General features: G+C 37.9%; 2 protein-coding genes across 2 annotated transcripts in view; one reads left to right on the top strand and one right to left on the bottom strand.

Annotated features, from left to right (window-relative positions):
• Positions 1-9843, bottom strand: part of RFTN2 (raftlin family member 2) — a 77353-nt gene extending 67510 nt beyond the window's left edge. The window contains exon 1 of the mRNA XM_082467195.1: positions 66-9843. Coding sequence (XP_082323321.1) covers positions 66-204 — 139 coding nt within the window. The 5' untranslated portion in view covers positions 205-9843. The remainder of the gene's footprint in view (positions 1-65) is intronic.
• A 167-nt stretch (positions 9844-10010) lies between these two features.
• On the top strand, positions 10011-16531 carry MARS2 (methionyl-tRNA synthetase 2, mitochondrial). The gene has a single exon (XM_082467100.1). It carries the CDS (start codon positions 10026-10028, stop codon positions 11805-11807), a length of 1782 nt encoding a protein of 593 aa, XP_082323226.1. The 5' UTR covers positions 10011-10025; the 3' UTR covers positions 11808-16531.
• Positions 16532-22269: the final 5738 nt, after the last annotated feature.

Here is a 22269-nt window from a genome sequence, read left to right on the forward strand (position 1 = left end):
AAAAACTAGTAGTCCCTTATCTCTGAAATCTTTCATTTAACAAATAAAATAGAAGCAAAAAGTACCTTGTAAAGTAAAATCCAGCAATACATATTCGTAAGCAAATTCTGTCTTTGTTTCCACTTGCGGTCTCTTCAGGGTAGAAAATATTTTTCCAGGGCTGCTATCATCAGGGTCTTCTAGCTTTCTAAGTCCGCACCCCATGGCAAAATCTGTAAGGAATTAAATTGCAGGATAGGGGAGGGAGACCAGCAAATTCTGTTGTTTAAGCTGCAAAAAGAAAGTTACAGACTTAACTGCTTTGATTTTTTCAGCTAAACCATAGATACTCAAAAAGAAAACATTTGAGTCCAAAGAAAGGAGCTGAAGACTTTTTCTATCCATTTTTCTGTAAAGTCGTTGAACCCATGATGATTAAGCTACAGCTCCGGGAGGCTGGGCTTGATCTTAGGAGAAACATGCAAGCTGCTACAACTTAGCGGAGAATTTCCATGCCACGTCAATTTACAGCCAGCCCCCTACCAGAGTTCTGTCGCTCAGGGCACCAACAGTGCTTTGTCTATCCCAGTTAGCTGGATGATAAAGGAGGTGTCCAAAAACGGAAATAAAAAGGCAAAAGTGCAAATCAGATGGAATTATCTACTAGTAGAGGCTATATTCAGACATAGTGGTGTGCAATTCTTTCTCTGTTTTCTCTTTTCCCTTTTTCCTGTGCCCACTGCCCCCCCCTTCCTCCCTGCTATTACCAAGAAAGCAAGAGGAGAGAGAGGGAGAGACAGAGAGAGACAGAGAGAGAGAGAGAAAATGGGAAAAAAAAAAAAAGGATTCTCAATATGGTTGGAAACAAAAATCATTTCCAGAAAGGAAGTCAGGAAACTGTTTCTGGAGTCTAAAAGGAGAAAAGTTAAAGTTAAAAAAACAACAGCCCACTTTTAGTCTTTAGATAGCACTTTTGAGGATTTCTTTCCAAATGAAGGTTTTTTTTGGCTGGAAAAATCATGTACTAGTTAAACTGCTGCATATAAAATGTTTATATTTAAGTATCATAATAAAAAGACTTTATTTAATTGCAAAGAAGAGACAGTAATGTGGATAATTAGTTTCCCTAACATTTATAAAGTTTAAATAACTCTACTATTAGAAGGCTATGATAATAACTAGTAACACTTCCACAGGTCCCAGAGTATCATTAATTAAAAACAACAACAATAACAAGAACAAAACTGACAACTTGATTCATTCAGTCTTATAAATTGCTATTTACCTGAAGTCAAGAACAATTTATAATGGAACAATTGTAATTAGTGTTTATTGTATTTTACCATTTACGCGTCATGTGGTGTGGTGTACCCATCAAAACTGTGAGCCCTGGAATCATACCGCCTGGGTTCAAATACTACTTCTAATGCCTACTAGAGGCGTGATCTTGGGCAACTTACTGGACCTCTTCAAGTTTCAATTTCCGCCCCTACAAAATGGAGTTAATAATAATACTTACCTCATAGGCTTGTTATGAAGATTGAATGAGATAATCTTATCTCATATCTTAACATTATGCCTGGCAAATAGCATAAAATAAATTTGTTAATGTGCTTACATTATAAAACAGTGTTGAGAATAGTAGTAGAAAGGAAGTGATTCTGCCACCATTCCCATTATTTACAAAATAAACCTCACATTTCAGATTTTATAGAACACAAGCCTGAAAATATTTTTCAATTACATTGAAGAGTGCACATGAAAACTGTCAAAAGGGTATGGATTATTTAGTTTGTAGATCACTATGACCTCTTGTCTCTTCCTTCCACCTCCTTGTCTTTAAACAATTTACTTTTCAGAAGTGTTTTTTAACAGAGGAAAATTCCATAGTCCTTCATTCTCAAGGGTGAGCATGGTTGGTGGTAGCAATTTCTGGGTAAATTTGGCTAAAAAGACAGCAGACTCTGACCTAGTGTGACTCATTTGACTATTCCCAGTGCTTCCATGCCTGTCATTTTTCATGTCCTCTTTTGCTGTGAGCTCCTGGATGGCAGAAATAGAATATTTGAAGTTCACTAGTTCCTATTGCAGTGCCTGGAAGATTATTTATGAAATACTCATTATATTTATTAAGCACCTGCTATATTCCAGGCACTAAATTAGATGCTGGTTGGGTACACAAGTTGACTAAACACGGCCTCTGCCCTAAAGAAACTTAAGGCTTAATGGGGAAGAAGACAGACTTATAAACAGATAATTTCAATTTGATTTGGTAGCTGCTAAGATAGAAGTATGCATAGGATGCTATAGAAACCCTAGAAGGGGTCTCTAACTCAGCTTGGAGGATGATATCTGACCTGTCTTGAAGGATGAATATGCATAAGATAGATAAAGAAAGGTGGGGAGCATGTGCCAGGAAAAGGGAAAGGCACGGGCAATGTTATGGAATCATGAAACAATATGGCGTGAACCTGAAGGAACATGAAGCAGTTGAGAATTACTAGAACATAAAATTTGAAAGAAGACTAAGCTATAAGGGCGGCAAGAGCCAGTTGTAATGGGTTTTATATGCTGCATAAAGGGAATTTTGACTTTATTTTGTAGGCAGCAAAGGAGAATCAAATAATCCAATGGAAAAATCAAACGAGGAGCTTGAAATAGGCAAGTGACATAAGTTTGTGTTTCTGATGGGTTACTATGGCTGCTTTGAGGAAGATGGTCTTAATAGGAGCAAGAATGGGGGGAGACTAGTCATTCAGGAGAGTATTGCAGTAGTCCAGTTGAGTTGATGACTGAACAAATGAATGAATAGGATGTATCATTATGTCCTTAAAGAATTTCTTTTATCTCTAGTGAAAGGAACTGCACTTCCTTTAGTTCACAACTAAGCCATCACTTAATCATTTTTCTCTCCAAAAGTCCAACAAAATAAAATTTTATTTGACCCTTAATGATGTTTCAAAACACATTTCCATGTCCATATGGCACACATTCCTTCTATTTTAACAATTATATGGGATTTCATTGTATTAATATTATGTTTAATAAGCAGCATTTTGGCTATTTTCAAAGTTTCATGGTGAATAATTTTATAAAGATTACTTTTTTCCCCACATTGGATTATTTCCTAAACACTTAGATTTTACTTCATAAATGGTCAAAGGAAAGAGTTTACATACAAGGAAATCAGTTAGAAAGTAATAAGCAGAGAAAATGTATTCTAATGAGTAAATAATTCATTTACATTACTTACATAAATATGTGGTTGGCCATAAACTGTTTAAGATTTTAACCTTAGTTTTTTTTTTTTTTCTTTTGTCCATGCTCTGCAGCAGGTGGGATCTTAGTTCCTTGACCAGGGATCGAACACGTGCGCCCTGCATTGGAAGCATGGAGTCTTAACCACTGGACCTCCAGGAAAGTCCCAGATTTTTTTTTTTCCTTTAAAACTGTATTTTGGGCAGTAAGCTTTTGTTGGTTATCACATGTATTTGCTCCATACCTCTTTAATGCGTGTACATTTTTAGACAAATACTTTTAGTCAAAAAATTTGCTGCATCTCCAGAAATATGTACATTTCTTCAATAACATATTTCTCCATTGAAACAAATGTCTGTTTTCTGTTTTTTTTATTTTGTTTTTTAAATAAATAAGCTTGATATTTTAGAATAATATTAGGTTCACAGCAAAATTGAGTGGAAAGTACAGAAAGTTCCCACATACCCCCTTATCCCCACTCATGCACAAACTTCCACTAACATCCAGCACCATTGTGGTGCATTTGTTACAATCAATGAACCTTCACTGACACATCATTATCACCCAGAGTCCATAGTTTACATTAGGGTTCATTCCTGGTGTTGTACCGTCTATGGTTTTTGACAAACATATATTGACATACATCCATCATTATAGAATCATACAGAATAGTTTTCACTGTCTTAAAAAAATCTGTGCTCCACCTATTCATCCCACCCTTACTTCTTGCTTAACTCTGATGTATCTGGCAATTGTAGTACACGCGGTAAGATGTGGACCTAAGTCTGTTCTCCGCACCCCTGCACCCTGATATCCAGCTGTCACAACTACATTTGTTTTCATAGAAAATCTTTTATTAATCGTGTATCCCCAGGCTTGTCGTATATTGAGTACTTACAGTGATTAGGATACATTTTTGGAATAAATGTTTTCTAACATTGGTCATTATTTCAGTATTGACTTACATTTGCTGCCAATTGTAGATTTCAGGGACAGCTTTCAGTTCTGTATTGTAAAGGGGGTTTCCCCAAGTGCAGACTCTTATGTGGCTGGATATGATGGAGATATAGTACCAGTTCTTGTCTATGTTCTAGTATGAGCTCACTTAGTCCTTGAATGAATGAATGAACCTTATGAAAACATTCTCCATAACTGGTAGCACATTATTCTCATTAACTACTCAAGTTTCGAACACTTGAGTTTACCAAAGTCTTAAAGCTTTTAAGAGATAATATGTATCATTCAACCCATTCCCTACAGAAAAAAGTTTTTGCATAATTTTTAAATCCAGTCTATTTTATGTGGCCCTGATCCAAAAAAATAAATTAAACAGTGTTATGGAGTGCCTACTATATAGTAAGGCACTACATGGACACAAAGATGAAAGAGCCAGTTTATGCTCTCCAGAATTAACAAGCTAGCAAACCAACATTGAGTTTTAACTATTTAAAGTACTATTAGTTTCATAATGTAGTCAAACTTCCTGAGTAATGACTTATTGAAAGCACTACTTATTGAAAAGGCCATTCTTTCTTTAATAATTAGAAATCCTACACTCATCACATACGTAATAGTTATATAGACTAAGAATTATATTTTGACTTTTCATTTTGTTCTATAGTTGGGCTTCTCAGCATTACATATTGAAATTTTTTTATGGCTTTATAATCTTTCAATGTCCAGCAGTTGACGATATTATTATTCTTTAAAACATGTTGACTATTCTTAACTATTTATTCTTCTAGATCAGAAGTTTTGAAACTATGTATGACAGAGCCCTCTGATTCCAAAGAGGTGCCACCTTTGGTGAAGAGAACAGGCTTTGATCACGAAGAGAGGCCAAGCAGGCAGGGCTCTGGGTCCCCCCGCTACTCTTTCTTCAAACAGAATATCTTAAGATTTTATCAGTTTCATATACCAGTAACAGACAATTAAGGAAATCATAATTTTCAGAAAAGGACACCATTTACATTATTGATAAACTATGCTGTTTCTAGGAATAAATCTACCAAAATATAAGCCAGACTCGTACTTAGAAAATTATAAAACTATAACAGCATTAAAGGAGTCTTAAGTGTATGGAGCGATATGCATAGTCATTTTTAGGAACACTTAATACTGTAAGTATATCTCCCTCTCAGCTCTTAACACCTGTCACTGAGCTATAGATTTAATACAATGGTGACCTTACCCCAACAGGCTTTTTTTTTTGCATGGAATTTGTCAAGTTGATTTTAATATTTATGTGGAAGATAAAAGGGCCAAGAAGGTCGAAGATACTTCTGAAGAAGAATGAGGAGAGATTAGTTCTCTATATATTAAGACTTATTATAAAGTCATAGTAATTAAAGCTATTTTTAGCAAGGCATAGACAAATTAACCAATGCAACAGCATAAAGAGCCTAGAAACGGGAACATACATATGCAGAAATTTAACATACGATGGAGGTGGCATGGCAGATGGTGGGGAAATGGTGCTGGGACAATTGGCTATCTATATGGAGAAGAAATTGGATCCCCATCTCATATCATATATAAAAATTTTAATTCTACATAAACAACTTGAACATCAAAAGCAAAACTGTTATACTTTTATATGAAAATATGAATATTTATTGACATCAGAGTACTAAGAGTATTTTTAAGGCAAAAAGATAATCATAAAATAGTACTAAATGATTAATTGTAAGGTGACAATCATAAGATATATGTTGATAAATTCTACTATATTAAAATTAAGAACTTCTATTCATTAAGCCTCTTTAATGTGAAAAGACAAGATACAAAATGGTAGATGATATTTGTCAACCACTGAAGGAACAATATCAAGAATATGTAAAGAACTCCTGCAAATAAATAAAAAGACAAGCCAACAGAAAAATAGACACAAAATATAAATAGGAACTTCACCGGCAAAGAAACATATGTAGTTAATAAATATATGAAGAGATGCTCAACTTTACTTCTATTTAGGGAAATGCAAATCAAGACCACAGTAAGATAACATTTTATTGCAGTAAAATTCAAGTAAAAAATTTACCATTTTAACTATTTTAAAGTGTACAATTCAGTGACATTAAGTACAATTAACCCTTGAACAACGTGGGGGTTAGGGACACAGACCCTCCATATAATGGAAAATTCGAGTATAACTTTATAGTCAGCCCTCTGTATCAGTGATTCTGCATCTGTGGATTCAACCAACAGTGGATTGTGTAGTATGTATGTATGTATGTACTTATTTTTTTAAAAAGAATTTTTAAAATAATTAATTAATTAATTAATCTTTTGCTGCGTTGGGTCTTTGTTGCTGCGCGCAGGCTTTATCTAGTTGCAGCGAGCGGAGGCTACTCTTTGTTGCGGTGCACAGGCTTCTCATTGCGGTGGCTTCTCGTGTTGTGGAGCACCAGCTTTAGGTGTGTGGGCTCAGTAGTTGTGGCACTCAGGCTCAGTAGTTGTGGCTCATGGGTTCTAGAGTGCAGGCTCAGTAGTTGTGGCGCACGGGCTTAGCCGCACTGTGGCATGTGGGATCTTCCCGGACCAGGGCTCGAACCTCTGTCCCCTGTATTGGCAGGCGGATTCTTAACCACTGCGCCACCAGGGAAGTCCCCAGTAGTATGTATTTATTGAAAAAAATCTGCATACAAGTAGATAAACCCATACTGTTCAAGAGTCAACTGTACATTCACAGTTTTGTACAATGATCATCATTATCTAGCTCTAGAACTCTTTTTATTACCCCCAAAAGAAAACTCATATCCTTTAAACATTCACTCTCTATTCCAACCTTCCTCTAGCACCTGACAACCACTAATATTCTTTGTGTTTCCATGCATTTGTCTATTCTGAATATTTCATATAAATGGAATCTAAAACATATGGTCTTCTGTGTCTGGTTATTTTCAAAGATTTATCTAGGGACTTCCCTGGTGGCGCAGTGGTTAAGAATCCGCCTGCCAATGCAGGGGACATGGGTTGGAGCCCTGGTCCGGGAAGATCCCACATGCCGCGGAACAACTAAGCCCGTGTGCCACAACTACTGAGCCTCCGCTCCAGTGCCCGCGAGCCACAACTACTGAGTCCACGTTCCACAACTACTGAAGCCCACGCGCCTAGAACCTGTGCTCCGCAACGAGAAGCCACCGCAATGAGAAGCCTGCGCACCGCAAAGAAGAGTAGCCCCAACTCACCACAACTAGAGAAAGTCCATGTGCAGCAATGCAGCCAAAAATAAAATAAATAAATTAAAAAAAAATAAAGATTTATCTATGTGGTGGCATTTATCGGTACTTCATTCAGTACTTTGTATGGCTGAATAATATTCCACTGCGTGGTTATATTCAATACCACATTTGTTTATCTAGTCATCAGATGATAGATGTTTGGGTTGTTTCTGCCTTTTGGTTATTGAGACTAGTGTTTCTACGAATATTAGTGAGATAACTCATTTTATACTTAGTTGAGCTGGCAAAAAATTTAGAAGTAGATGATATCAAGAATTAGGGAGCCCTCTTTAAGGGTATGTCGCTGATGGGAATGTAAATTTGTTTAATCATGTTGGAAAATAGCATTATCTTATGAAATTGAACTTTCACATCCTCTATGATGAGCAATAGCACTCCTAGGTATACACCCATGAGAAACATTAGTATATAAGTACCAGGAGATATATGTAGATGAGAAAGTTAATAGCAGTACGATTTCTAAGAGCAAAAAACTTGAACCACTCAAATGTGCATTACCAGCCATTTCTTTTAAGAAGCTCTGCTATAAAGGAAAGGAAAGAAATGGAGCAGTAGTGGAGATTGAGAATTTTTTTCTTTTTAAGATGGGAGAAAAAATAGCATGTTTGTACGTTGAAAAATGGATTCCATGGACAAGGGGGAAAAAAAGAATTGGGGGAGAAAAAGAATAATTTCTGGAGAAACTGATTTCTCAGATACTTAAACTGGGTTTGTCTCGTAGTTCTGGAGGGTACCGTACATACCCTCCAGTTTTAAGTTTTACCTATCCTTCTCTTGCCCTTCTTAAACTGCTGGATCAAATAGCACATTAACCAAGTGGCCAAAGGATATTTGTTGTATCTATTGTAACTCCTAAAGAGCATTTGATTGGTCTACTTTCTATATCACCACGGAAATCAGATCCAACTTACCATATGCCTCAATTCATAAATTATTATGCAGCGGTCAAAATGAATTAACTAGTTACAGGCAAAAACATGATGAATCTACTACACGTGGTATGGTATCTTTTTTTGTTTTTTGGCTGTACCGCGTGGCTTCCGCGATCTTAGTTCCCGGACCAGGGATTGAACCCCAGCTACTGCAGCCACTGCGAAGTCCTAACCACTGGACCACCAGGGAATTCCCATGATATCCTTTTTTAGAATGTTTTATACAAGCAAAATTAAACAATATGTTGCTTAGACATACTTTATATGTAATAACATAAATGCTAAAGTACAAAATTCAGGACAATGATTACCTCTGGGAGGAAGACAGGAAGACAAGGAGAAAAAGAGCACACAGATCTAAATCACTGGTAATCTCCTAGTTCAGTGGTTCTCAAACTTCGGTGTGCATCAGAATCACCTAGAAAACTCATTAAAACCTAGACTGCTGGGTACCACCCCCAGAGTTTTTGATTCAGGAGGGGAGTGTGGGGCCTAAGAATATGCATTTCTAACAAGGTTCCAGGTGCTGCTAATGCTGCTCTTCTGGGACCACATTTAGAGAACCACTTCTAGTTCTTAGGTTGGCTTGTGGGGTCACAGGTGTCCTATTCCATTTTATTATTAAATTTTACTATTAAATTAATAAAATAAAATTATTTTGTTACTAAATTATTATTATTTTAATTATTAAGTTAAATGGGGGGAAAAAAAAAGATAGACCAAAGATGAGAGTATGTCAAGAAGCCAGGATTAATATTAATCCAATTCTGGGCTCCCGAGTCATCCGTTTCGAAACGAGCTAGGGTTCCCTTACTAAAGCAAACTTGAAAAACACTGCTCTAGAACTTCAAGACCATTTTAAAAGAATATTACTAACAACTACGTTGAGAAATAAATTTGAAGACTACTTTTTCCTTAGGTGCAGAGTGACAACGTACTGCATTCCAGCCTTCTGGATCTCAGTAATCTTTGCAAAGACTGGGAACATCACAAGCCTACCTCTTTTGTTGATTCAACAAAAACTGCGTTTAGAGAAAGGATTTCTCTTACTTTTTCAGTTCTTATCCTTCCCTCAAGTGCTTTAGGTCATTGTTTTTCTTCCTTCCCTTCTCCCCCCTCCCTTCTGGATTTATTGTGCCCACTAGGTTCTGAGAGGAAATGTATATTATATTTCAGATCCCTACGTTTACCAGAGCCTACGCAGAGGGCACACTCCTGCAATGTGTCAGCCACTGACTGGTGTTTCAGAAATGCCTGAATACAAAATTCTTGCCCACAAGCAACTCAGCCTGGAGAAAAAACCCAGATCCATAAATAAAAAATTACAAAGCAGGACACGCAGTATGTTATAGAAAGATAAAGATTTATCTGCTTCATAACCTCTCCTTCAGCCAGTTCCTCTAAGCTACCGTTCTCGCTCGCTCCCGCAATTCACAACCGCCGTATCCGAGGCCCAAGGAGGGGGGAGCGCGGGCGGAGCGGCGGAGGGCCGGCGCTCGGGGCCGGACTTCATTGGCTCTCTGGACGGAAGCGGCGGTGCGGCCCGGCTGCGCATGCGCCCCTCACACGTGCTTCCAGAACGCCCCCTCCGCCCTTCATCTCCGCAGGCATCATGCTGCGGATTTCTGCCTTTCGGCTGCTAGGACGCACGGGGGCGAGTAGGCTCTCGCTCCTGGAGGACTTTAGCTTACGCCACTACAGTTCGGACCCTCTCGGTGTCCGGGACGATACCCGCGACGCGCGCGCCTACTTCACCACACCCATCTTCTACGTGAACGCGGCGCCGCATATCGGGCACCTGTACTCGGCGCTACTGGCTGACGCCTTGTGCCGACACCATCGCCTCCGAGTTCCCAGCGCCGCCGCCACGCGATTCTCCACTGGTACCGATGAGCACGGCCTCAAGATTCAGCAGGCAGCAGCCGCTGCGGGCCTGGCTCCGTCCGAGCTGTGCGATAGAGTCTCTGCCCAGTTCCAGCAGCTTTTCCGGGAGGCTGACATCTCCTCCACCGACTTCATCCGCACCACTGAGGCCCGGCATCGGATGGCTGTGCAGCACTTCTGGGGGGTGCTGAAGGCTCGGGGTCTTCTCTACAAGGGGCTCTATGAAGGTTGGTATTGCGCCTCCGACGAGTGCTTCCTGCCTGAAGCCAAGGTCACCAGGCAGCCCGGTCCGTCGGGGGATTTGTGTCCTGTATCTCTGGAGAGCGGGCATCCCGTCTCCTGGACCAAGGAAGAAAACTACATTTTCAGGCTTTCCCAGTTCCGGGAGCCGCTCCAGCGGTGGCTGCGGGGCGACCCTCAGGCCATCACCCCGGAGCCATTCCATCACGCAGTCCTTCAGTGGCTGGAAGAGGAGCTGCCGGACCTATCCGTCTCTCGAAGGAGTAGCCACTTGCACTGGGGCATTCCGGTGCCCGGGGACGATTCGCAGACCATCTACGTATGGCTGGATGCCTTGGTCAACTACCTTACTGTAATTGGCTACCCAAACCCTGAGTTCAAATCTTGGTGGCCGACGACCTCTCATATCATAGGCAAGGACATTCTCAAATTCCATGCTATCTATTGGCCTGCCCTCCTCTTAGGGGCCGGCATGAGCCCACCACACCGCATCTATGTTCACTCCCACTGGACAGTCTGTGGTCAAAAGATGTCTAAGAGCTTGGGCAACGTGGTGGATCCCAGGACATGCCTTGACCGCTATACTGTGGATGGCTTCCGCTACTTTCTCCTTCGTCAGGGTGTCCCCAACTGGGACTGTGATTACTATGGTGAAAAGGTGGTTAAGTTGTTGGATTCCGAGCTGGCATTTGCTTTGGGAGGTCTCTTGAACCGATGCACTGCCAACAGAATAAATCCTTCTGGGACCTATCCGGCTTTTTGCACTACCTGCTTTCCCAGTGAGCCAGGGTTGGTGGGGCCAACAGGTCGTGCTCAGGCAGAGGACTATGCTCTGGTGAGCGCAGTGGCCACTTTGCCCAAGCAGGTGGCAGACCACTATGATAACTTTCAGATCTATAAGGCTCTGGAGGCAGTATCCAGCTGTGTCCGGCAAACTAATGGCTTTGTCCAAAGGCATGCACCATGGAAGTTGAACTGGGAGAGCCCAGTGGATGCTCCCTGGCTGGGTACTGTGCTTCACGTGGCCTTGGAATGTTTGCGAGTCTTTGGAACTTTGCTCCAACCTGTCACCCCAAGCCTAGCTGACAAGCTGCTGTCTAGGTTGGGGGTCTCTGCCACAGAGAGGGGCCTTGGAGAGCTCCATTTCTTGCCTCGATTCTATGGACATCCATGCCCTTTTGAAGGGAGGAGGCTGGGACCTGAAACTGGGGTCTTGTTTCCAAGACTGGACCAGTCCAGGGCCTGGCTGGTAAAAGCCCATAAGACCTAGAAACTCAGTTCTTATTAGCTTGTGGTAAAAAAGCAAACATCTTATTTTCTTATTTTGCATTTTCAGGAAAGTTATACTAATGCTTTCTAAAGTGTTGCATCAAACGAGCACATAAGTAATGTCCCTGTGAAAAGAGGTCTGTAGCCTTTCAGAAGCCTACTCCCTACTCTTCAGTTCTCTGTGTCCATTAACCACTGTCCTTTGCACCCCAGTGTCTCTAAGATGTCTCCAGGGGAAAGGTGGGTAAGAGACAACTTTGCTGATACTACTCCTTCTCATTGTGCCTCTGTCCAAACCACAGTTATTTGCCCAGACTACCTCTCATGGCTTGTTTGTCACTGGCCTGGCCTCTGCTGGGCAAATTAGTGCGTGTGGGGGTTGGAGGCCCCCTTCCTCAGCTTTTACTTTGTTATATATGTTGTGTCTCCTGTTAAAAAGAGGTTGTTTCATTAAACCTTTAAAAACCAGTGTCCTAGACTAGATGATTTTTGCCTATGTTTATATTCTCAATTCTTAACAACCATGACTCCCTGCTTTGCTAGTTAATAATCCAGTAGTTGTGCTTTGTAACATTACACCTTAACCAGTAGATGGCTCTAGTTTCACACATGTAATTACTTAACATTGAGGTTTCAGAATATTTAGAATAGGTTTTCTGCTTCCTAATTTTGCATAATTTAAATTTAAAGAAAAAATTGTATTGCTTTTCTTAAAATAAGGATAACTGCAACCACTGCTGTTTTACAGTAAGCAATAGAAAGATCAGAATCCTTAGTTTTTTTCAGACTACTGAAAAAGGACATTTACTCTATTAAATGTTTAGTAAGCTAATAAGTAAAGGTATCACGTTTGTTTGGACTATGATGAATTATAAAGCTCCCTTGAGGTACTTGGTATGTTAAAAATTTTTTAAACTTTAATAACATTAGGTTTACAGGTATGATTTTAAAAATCTGTAGATAGTTCAGAAGGGCAATATTTTCTTTATGTTTCTTGGTCTTAATTTTGTTATCCACATACATAATTTACCTTATATGATTTCTTTTGGTCAATCAGGATCTATAATACAATATAGCAATTGTGGAATAGCTAATATAAATGTTAATACATTTACTTTCAAGTAGTTTTTACTAAGTATTTTCTTTGCTCCTTTAACTTAAGTTATTAAAGTTTAAAAGTTTCTAAGTACCTTATCCAGATCTGTTCTGTTGCATTTGTTGAAGGTGATGGTGAAGGGAGGAAATGATCAATGCTCCAGGAATCTCAAACTGGATTTAGGGATCTCTCCAAGGCTCCATAAGAGAACATCACAGAGAAGATGTTAAGGTATCAACTTATACAATGACTACAACATAGTAAGCCAGCATTATATCTCATAGGTGATTGGACAGCTAGGGCAAAGTTTAAAATGAGAACTTGCCTTGAGATATACATTGTAAGCATGGTAGCAAGCAGAGAGGGCTCACCATGAAGTAAACTGTGCTGGTAGTTCCCCCAGATTTATTCTGGGTGCTACTGTTCAGCTCCAATTTCTGTTTATTAGTTGGTGTGGCGAGAGATTTCTGGTTGCTTGGAAACACTGCTTAGAAAAGAATGCTTGAAGGCATTCTAAAGGTGGAAGGACCATTTCTACCAGTGTTCCTTTAGATCCTCCTTATTCTTCATAATGGAATCCTGGGCTTTCCATATGACATATTCCAGTTACCTGCTGGGATTACTAGGGTAGGTTACTGGGACCTAGGATGGAGTGTAATATCTCTTAGGACTGGATAGCAGAGTAATGAAAGAGATGGGATGTGTTTACATGGATGAAGGAAAACAGACTTGGAAAACCAGCATTGGTAACTTATGCCTTCGAAGTGCCATTGTAAGTCTTACAGTTCCTATAATGAACGGAGGGACAGTGTCTTCCACTTGAATGATCTTTCCTATGGCCTAATGCTGGTCAGTACACTGGACATTGGCTTGCTGGGTGTTAATAGAGTTCCTTTTGTGCAGTCTGTCATTTGTGTAGGCATTTAACTTCTACCAGAGTATTTGTGGTGCTGGAGGACACAGGAAAACAGGGAAACCAAAGAGGAGAAGGCATAATTTTTACAGAAGACAGGCTATTTTGAGTGAAGAAGTGTGGTAAGTTGGATATGACTTATTCTGTGGTGATATGGAAGATGAACCAGTTGGATTCTCTGTAGGAGGCAAAAAAGGTAAAGCAAATACCCTTTGGGTACCGAGGTGATGTGTTATTTAATCCAGCAGTTTAAGAATGGCAAGTGCAGGATAGGTGAAACTTAAAACTGGCAGGGATGCACTTCCAAGAGAGGACATCCTAACCACTTGTGGGAGAAGATGATGATAAACTTGTAGACATCTAAGAAGTCCCCTATTCCAGAATTGCTAACACCTTATCTGGCATCTTGTGGGTTCCTTGACCAGAAAGGAAGTTTCTCCCAAGTACTACCCTAAGGCTGTCAAATATTCATTTTCCAGTATTCTTGGAGGCAGTGTTGCATGAGTGATAGAGCACTGTTCAGGTGTTCATGAATGTCACGTTAAAGTAATAATAAGTTGTCAACCCAGTAGACTACAGTCTACTATGAAGTCATGCAAGAAGTTGTGGGCAATGTATATGTGTGGCACGATTGTATATTAGAGGGCTATTCCACAAGTGAACTCGTAGATTAGGCACCTCAGAAGTCAGAAGACCTATGGCTATATGGAGGTCAAGAATAGGCAGGAACAAGAAATAGTTACAGTCTCATTTCATTGAAATCTCACACTTATTCTGGAAGTAGGCCTCATTTTTCTTAAGCACCTGTGTGACTCTATAATGGCTGAGAAGAGCCTGATAAATTGAATTCTAGGTTGATGCGCTCAAGAAGGCATAGGCTGGGACATGGGCTCTGAGGCACAGGCCTTTTTTCTTTTTCCCCTATAGTTGTATCTATGATTGGCACATAACGCTTTAGATCTGGGAAGTTCCGAAACTGAAGTAAAGTTGGTCAGGCTGTGGGCCTCCAACTGGGAAGACTTATAATCATGAAGTAGCTTGGGTAGCAGGTGGCAGTACCAACCATTCAACAGATTACTCCTTGGGCATTATGGTTGGGATGGTTTCCTGGCTCTCTGACTGCTTCACCCCTAAGTGAGTGTGTAGTTGCAGTGTTGGCCTGCATTAGTGTAACGTTGAGTTACAGTGGGGAAGCAGCCATGCCTCTTGACTAAGACTTGGTCTATAAAGCTGATGTCTGACAATCTATAATTGCCTCCTAGAGGCAGCCCCCCCGTCCATAGTTCTACCAGATGGAGAACAATTGTTCTTGCTGGTAAGGTCTGGGATGCTGTAAACCTTGATGGGTCCTTGCCCTCATCTTTTGCCAGAATGAGTAATATCAGTGGATCTGAAAAGGTGTGGACCTACTGGCAGTCATGTGTCTATTTTTGCTGAGAAAGTTACCTAGTTCAGAGAGCCTGGGGGGAGCTAGGGCACAGGTCGAGGTACCCAAGAGTACAAGTTAGGGGCTTCAGTTCTAGAACAAAGCCTTGGAGCCCCTTGCAGAACTAACACAGTATGAAATATGTCATTTCAGCACAACACAGCTGGCCCTGCCTCTTCTTGTAGGAGCTTTGGATAGGACTGGTTAACTTCTATCAATAGGAACACACTAAATTTGGAGGTTAACATTGCTGGAAGGGCCAGAACAGTAACAACCAAGTTAATTAAGGTTAATTAGTGGGGATTTTAACCTTTCAAGAAGAGGGTCTTATTCTTTTTTGAGATAGAGGATAGGAGAAGCCCAGCCTCAGCTGCTTTCTTCTATCATCAAGAACTACTTTGAGCTGAGAGGAAGGGACTAACCAGTGTTGGCCTGCATTAGTGTAACCTTAGAGGTGAAACTGACTTATCTTTTAGGTAGTCTTGGGTTACCCAGTATAGATCCTCTGAATTAAGGGGAACCATCTAATGGAATAGTTGACCATATGTAAAATACCTTGCCTAAGATTATATCACATTAATCAGTTTCTACTTAAATTTCCATGATGAGTAAAGGGGATTGGGAAGAGGTACACACCAAGAGGATCTTCCTATGGCCTTGACAACTACAAATAATATACTCTCTACTGTGCCTCTTCTCATGAATAGCTATTGGGAGCTTCAGCCTTACTTGGATCTTCATCAAAGTAAGGTGAGACTATAGTATAGAAGTTCCATCCTTGGCTATGAACTGTATTTCACTCCCATTTGGTTTATGACACGGTTTACTCACCACAGATTTTCAAGTCCACAGCTCCTCACTTAAGAACAGGATGGTATGAGATGTCAGGATGTTTCAGGAAACCAAATGTATGATCTGCAAGAAGAAAATAACTCCAAGGAGAGATGAGCTCTGCCTTCAATTCATTAAGGAATTTTGGATGAAACATCTGCAGAGGACCTGGAAGACTCACTGGGTAAGCTGGAGGGACAGCTCTAGGAATAACTGTGGAAATGGGTGTTGCTAATTTTCTTAGTGTATGGTAGGGGTAAAATGGTACTAACCTCCCTATGCTACCACTCCTAAGGGCATACCTTGTACATATACCCCCTCATTGGTTGACAGTCACTGGTTTGTGGGATTAGACAGGAAGATGAACCTTCAAAAACTAGTTTATGGTTGACTGTTACAGATTGGAATCATTGTTCTGTTCTCTTAATTCAATACATTCAATAAAAATATGACTCATTACACATTTTTTCCTGATTAAAATATTTTTAAAAGGGTAATAACCTTTACTCTGGAACACATTAAATATGATAGTTTCAGTAATCTGACTTCCTTTGAACTAATCTAGAAATGTCTACTGGTTAAAAGCCTGTAAATATTAAATTAAATAATAAATATTAAATAATAATAAATATTAATTGTGTAAATATTACACAATTTAGTTAATCACTAAAGTAATACAACTAGAATGTATTTCTTCTTAGCCAGATGAAATGTTAAAAAACTCAATCCAACAGAAGACAGGAAGATGAAAAAAAGGGCAAAGAAAAATGAAAAATATGGGAAAAGAAAACCCATAATAAGATGGCATAAATGCATATAAATATATCAGTAATTATAATAAAACAAAATATCATAGGATGGACTTTCTGTCAAAAGACAGCATATTCAAACTTAAGTTTAAAAAGTTAGCTATATGTAGTTAAAAGGTATATACTTAAACATAACAGAAAATAAGACATGAAGAAACACTAGGCATATGTTAACCAAAAGAAAGCTGGTATCATAATAATAGTAGACAATCTATTTTGAGGGGAAAACCATTACTAAAGATGAAGTGAGACTTAATATAAAAGAAATAATGTACCAATAAGTTATAACAATTAAACTTGTATAATCTAACAACAGCCTCAAAATATAAAGAGTTAAAACTGAAAATGACAAGAAATGTTCAAGTTTGGAAAGAAATGAGACTGCCATTTGTGAGTTCAGAGAAACCAGGCAATGAGGAAGTAAAAATTAATAACTTACACTAGACATTAGCATTTCAGTCTTTAATGCTCACTACTCAAGTGTATCATCACTGCTAAGGGTAGAAAAAAATGAAAAATTTATAGCAGGTAAGGTTTTGTGACTCTAAAGCCTTATCTTTTCCATGCCTGCTTCTGTGAAAATAATAACTTGCTTTTTGAATAGAAATGTCAGCAAATATACTTGTTCAGTGAGTTCTCTCTAGATTATTAAAAGGGGAGGACCCCATGGCCATAATTTTGCCAAATTTTCTAATTGAAGAAATCTTCTAATTGAAGATAAATGAAGGTGAAGGGAGAGGACCACGAGTTCTGTGTTCCTTATTTGTGTTCTCTCATTTACTTTTTCCATTAACCCTATGAAGTATTATTCTAACTCTGTTTAACTGATAAGAAATTGAGACACAGAGACATTAAGTAACTTGGCTAAGGTTATACAGCTTGTAACACAGGAGAGCCTAGACTCAAACTTGTTTTAGTGCCAGAGCCTCAGCACCATCCTTAACATCAACACCACGACAATCCCTGAGTGTATACTGAGGGAACTGTATTGTGGGAAACAGGAAGCAGTAAAATCAGATCCAAAGATCTGAAGATGAAAAGTCTAAATAAGAACACTTAATTAAAATACATTCAGTGTTTCAAGACAAGGAATTGGTTCTTGATAGCTAGATTATGAAACATATGAGTGCCAAAAATGAAACTTAGAAAAAAGGCTTACCTTATCATGAAATATATTTCTTTTTTGCTTTCAATAGTTTCCTTTGTATTTGAAGCCTGCTTATGTGTTCTAGTGTAAATTGTTAAAAATTTTAATAACTCTATAGTCTCTATTTTTCTTTTTCCTTAAGATTATTTTGTTTCTTATTTTCAGAAGAGTGTTCCAAATTTTTGAATCCAACAGTTCCCTAAGTGAAAGTATGTTGTCATAAATTCATAAATCTAAGTATTTAAAAATAACATTTTACTAATCAATACTTTATACATTTATCTCTAAACATGAAAACATATCAATAATCAAAAGTTTTCTTTGAATTAACTATTAAAGTAACAAAGCCAGAGAATTTTATTAGAGGTCACAAAACACTGAAATTTTTTCATTTCATACATACAGTTTTAATACAAATGAACTTATTAGAAGACTCATCTATTTATTAACAGTTTAAGTTCTATGAATTTACTGAACATTTCTTACTATATTCTTATGACATCTTTCCTAACAAGCTTGTAGAAACCAGATTAAATGCCCTTGACTCTAGTTATAACCAAAGCGAATACAACCCTGTTAGCTAAAATGCCACATACTGGATAATTCCTGGTAAATTATATCTGATATATGTCATATATGATGGCCAAGACATGTTTTAACTTCCACAGATTAGAGACCTTATTATGAATTGCATAAAGAATACTCTGTCATATTTTACTTTTTAAATGAAATGTAGCTAAAGTTGGACATGGGCTACATCTTGAAGAAGTTCAGGATGAAACCTATGTATATATAGGTCTCTTAGCTATCATCTAAATTGTATTTTTAAAAATATATCAAAAGGTATTAAAGTCCTTGCTAACTTGGAAGCTAAGAACATCTACACCTTTATTTTATGTTTTAAATAATTTCTTCAGAACTCTGTTTAAATTCAAGCTATATAATCCCATAGTTAGCAAGGCATGATGGGTACTTTTCCAGTGTTTTTTGCATGGTAGATTATGATTTGCTTATAGAATCAGACTGATGTATTATAAAAAATATCCTACATATAGCATTTTTAAGATTACCTTTAAATCACTTACTGAAGGAATTTATATAGGCATTCCTAAAGCAAAGAACCTTCAATCCTGGTAAACTGAAATTATTGCATTAACTTTTTATATTTAAATTTCTATAAAAATTATTTTATGGAAACTCTCTACATTTTTAAAAAGCAAAACTTTTTAGTCCTGAGTTCAGTTTCATTTTACAGCTCATTACTGGAATGTAATTAAATAAATCAAGTTACAATGTGTAAGAAGCCCATTTTGGTATTATAGAAGAAGATCATTAAGTACTAAAATAAAATGAATTATTGAAAATATATATAGTTAAGTACATGAAAGCTGATGGTTGGATTTTCACACCATTTTAAGATTTAGAAGGAGTATTTTTTGCTGAGTATAAAGGAAATATTTTTAACATTCATTATGACATTGACCCAGTTAAAAAAAATCTATTAGTTAATAATCAGTCCTCAAAGAATAAAGTTTTTTCTTATCAAAATGTTGTCCACATAAAAATCAGCTTCTAGAAGGTAGTTAATTCCTAACAAATTTTAAATAAAACATTTTTGGATGTAAATAATGTCATAAAATTGGTTTTCTAGCCTAAGGAGAGTATATAGCACTTCTTCCTTTTTCCGTAGTCCATGGAGACCATCTAGAAGTGAAGCTATGAGTTATGGGGCACAAAAACCAATATAAATATATAACTGTGTAGCTAAGTGTAAAAATTAGGAAATCAACCTAATCTCAGACAGAAAAACAAAGGAAAAATAATGAAAACTTACTGCTTAACATCTAATGTAGTGTGAAGGGGGCTAGCCAAGTTCAACTAAGTTATCAAAACCCATCATTGTTAAGTTTGTAGAGGTAGATGTTTTAAATATTCAATATGTGAAAGTAGGTAAGTCTGAGCTTGAGTTTTTAAACAAGTCATTCTTTAAAGATAGACACACAGCTAGGGCACAGGCATAAAAATGTATTTGGTAAACATAGGATTGTTGCTGAGTTTATTTTCATTTTTCCTTTGGCACAGACATTAGGATATTAAATGTGTTATTTTATTGAGAGCCATTCTCACAAACAATTGGATATTGCCTGAATAAAATAACCCGAAGGTTGACTTTACTAGTCAGTATTTGGGTATGTATAGGGTAGGAAAAATTTACATCTATTAGTATCTTTTAAAAAATAGTTTGCATAATAGATCAGATACTAATAAGGATTTTAGGAAGTTTGTTCTATGTGTTGCTAAAAATATGTTATGTAAGTGGATATTGTGTAGCTTTCTTTGCTTTGGTACCAAAGTTAGACATGTTAAAAACAAAAATCCTAAATATGATTAGCAAGAAACACATTGAAAGTATTAAAAATAATCTCAAGTTGTTAGTGTATACTTTAAAATTATTATCCTTTAGATGTTTTCTCTAAAATACCAAAGGAAAAAAAAAAGATATGCTTTCTTAGGTAATACTTTTTATATTAATTATTTCCTTTATGTACTATCATTGGTTGTTTCAGAACTATATGAGGCTAAGCATGAGGGTTTAGTCTCCTTATCTTTGTTCATTTTTATATCAGGACATAATAAAAAGGACCTTGATAATTAAAAGCTAAAACATTGATCTCTTATAGTTATTAAAGCTGTTTTTGCTATCATGGATATGTTATATTAGCTATAAAATAAGCGGAAAACATCACAATGTAAGCAGAACAGGTTTTTTTGGGTACATTAACTTTCATACTACCTCCATTTTTTCTGTATTTTATTTTTCTGTATTTTTTTTTTTTTTAAAGAGACAAGCCTCTTTTTTTTTTTTTTTTTAATTTTTACACTTTATTTGTTTATTTATTCTTTTGGCTGTGTTAGGTCTTCGTCTCCGTGCGTGAGCTTTCTCTAGTTGCGGCGAGCGGGGGCCACTCTTCATCGCGGCGTGTGGGCCTCTCACTGTCGCGGCCTCTCTTGTTGCGGAGCACAGGCTCCAGACGCGCAGGCTCAGTACTTGTGGCTCACGGGCCCAGTCGCTCCGCGGCATGTGGGATCTTCCCAGACCAGGGCTCGAACCCATGTCCCCTGCATTGGCAGGCAGATTCTCAACCACTGCGCCGCCAGGGAAGCCCTGTTTTTCTGTATTTTATATTTTGGTAAAGAGCACAACTGCCTACAATATATTAGCTAAGAAAAATACCAATATAACTCTTTTTTTTGAAGCAAAATGCAATTATTCTTGGACTCTAGAAATTTATAAAAGTTTTAGAACAAAAATGCCTTGTTATATACTGAATAAGCCTGAATTATAAATATGGGATTAAAATGTATACTGAAGGGGCTTCCCTGGTGGCGCAGTGGTTGAGAATCTGCCTGCCAATGCAGGGGACACGGGTTCGAGCCCTGGTCTGGGAAGATCCCACATGCCGCGGAGCAACTAGGCCCGTGAGCCACAACTACTGAGCCTGCGTGTCTGGAGCCTGTGCTCCGCAACAAGAGAGGCCACAATAGTGAGAGGCCTGCGCACCGCGATGAAGAGTGGCCCCCACTTGCCGCAACTAGAGAAAGCCCTCGTGCAGAAACGAAGACCCAACACAGCCAAAAATAAATAAATTAATTACAAAAAAATGTATACTGAAAACACCAGACAAGTAGAGTATTATATTGTTTCATGATCTTTTTGACTAGGGCTGTAATTATAGAACACTGGACCATAACATACAGCATGCTACTTTCAAAATTAATGTAGCAAAATAAAATACTCTCAATAGGTGGACTGGCCTTTGGATGTGCCAGAATATTCTTTATATTATTTATTCTATAACTGTGCTATTACATTTTATTCCTCAACATAAATATTTTAGCCCAGAAACATTTTGGTGATATACTCCAAAAATATATACATCAATGGATAGTTCATTATTCTTTATGAGATGGGGTTAAAAAAAATTAACTCAAGTTATAATTGGGTTATCTAATATTGTAAGAAAGTTTTAAAATATAATTTAAAAAAATAAATAATTCTTATTCTTTCCTAACAGAAGTACAAACCAACTCTAGTTCTTTGAGTGGACATGAAATTAAAATAGTGAAAAAAATAAGACTCCTAGCATTGTGCAATCAAATTTAAATAAATGCTATAATAAATTTCCATGTAGTCAATTTAAATATTGCTTATTTATATAACAATTTTTATTCTTTATTAT

Source organism: Balaenoptera physalus (genome assembly GCF_965194825.1).
Source record: "Balaenoptera physalus genome assembly, chromosome: 6".
NCBI lineage: Eukaryota > Metazoa > Chordata > Mammalia > Artiodactyla > Balaenopteridae > Balaenoptera > Balaenoptera physalus.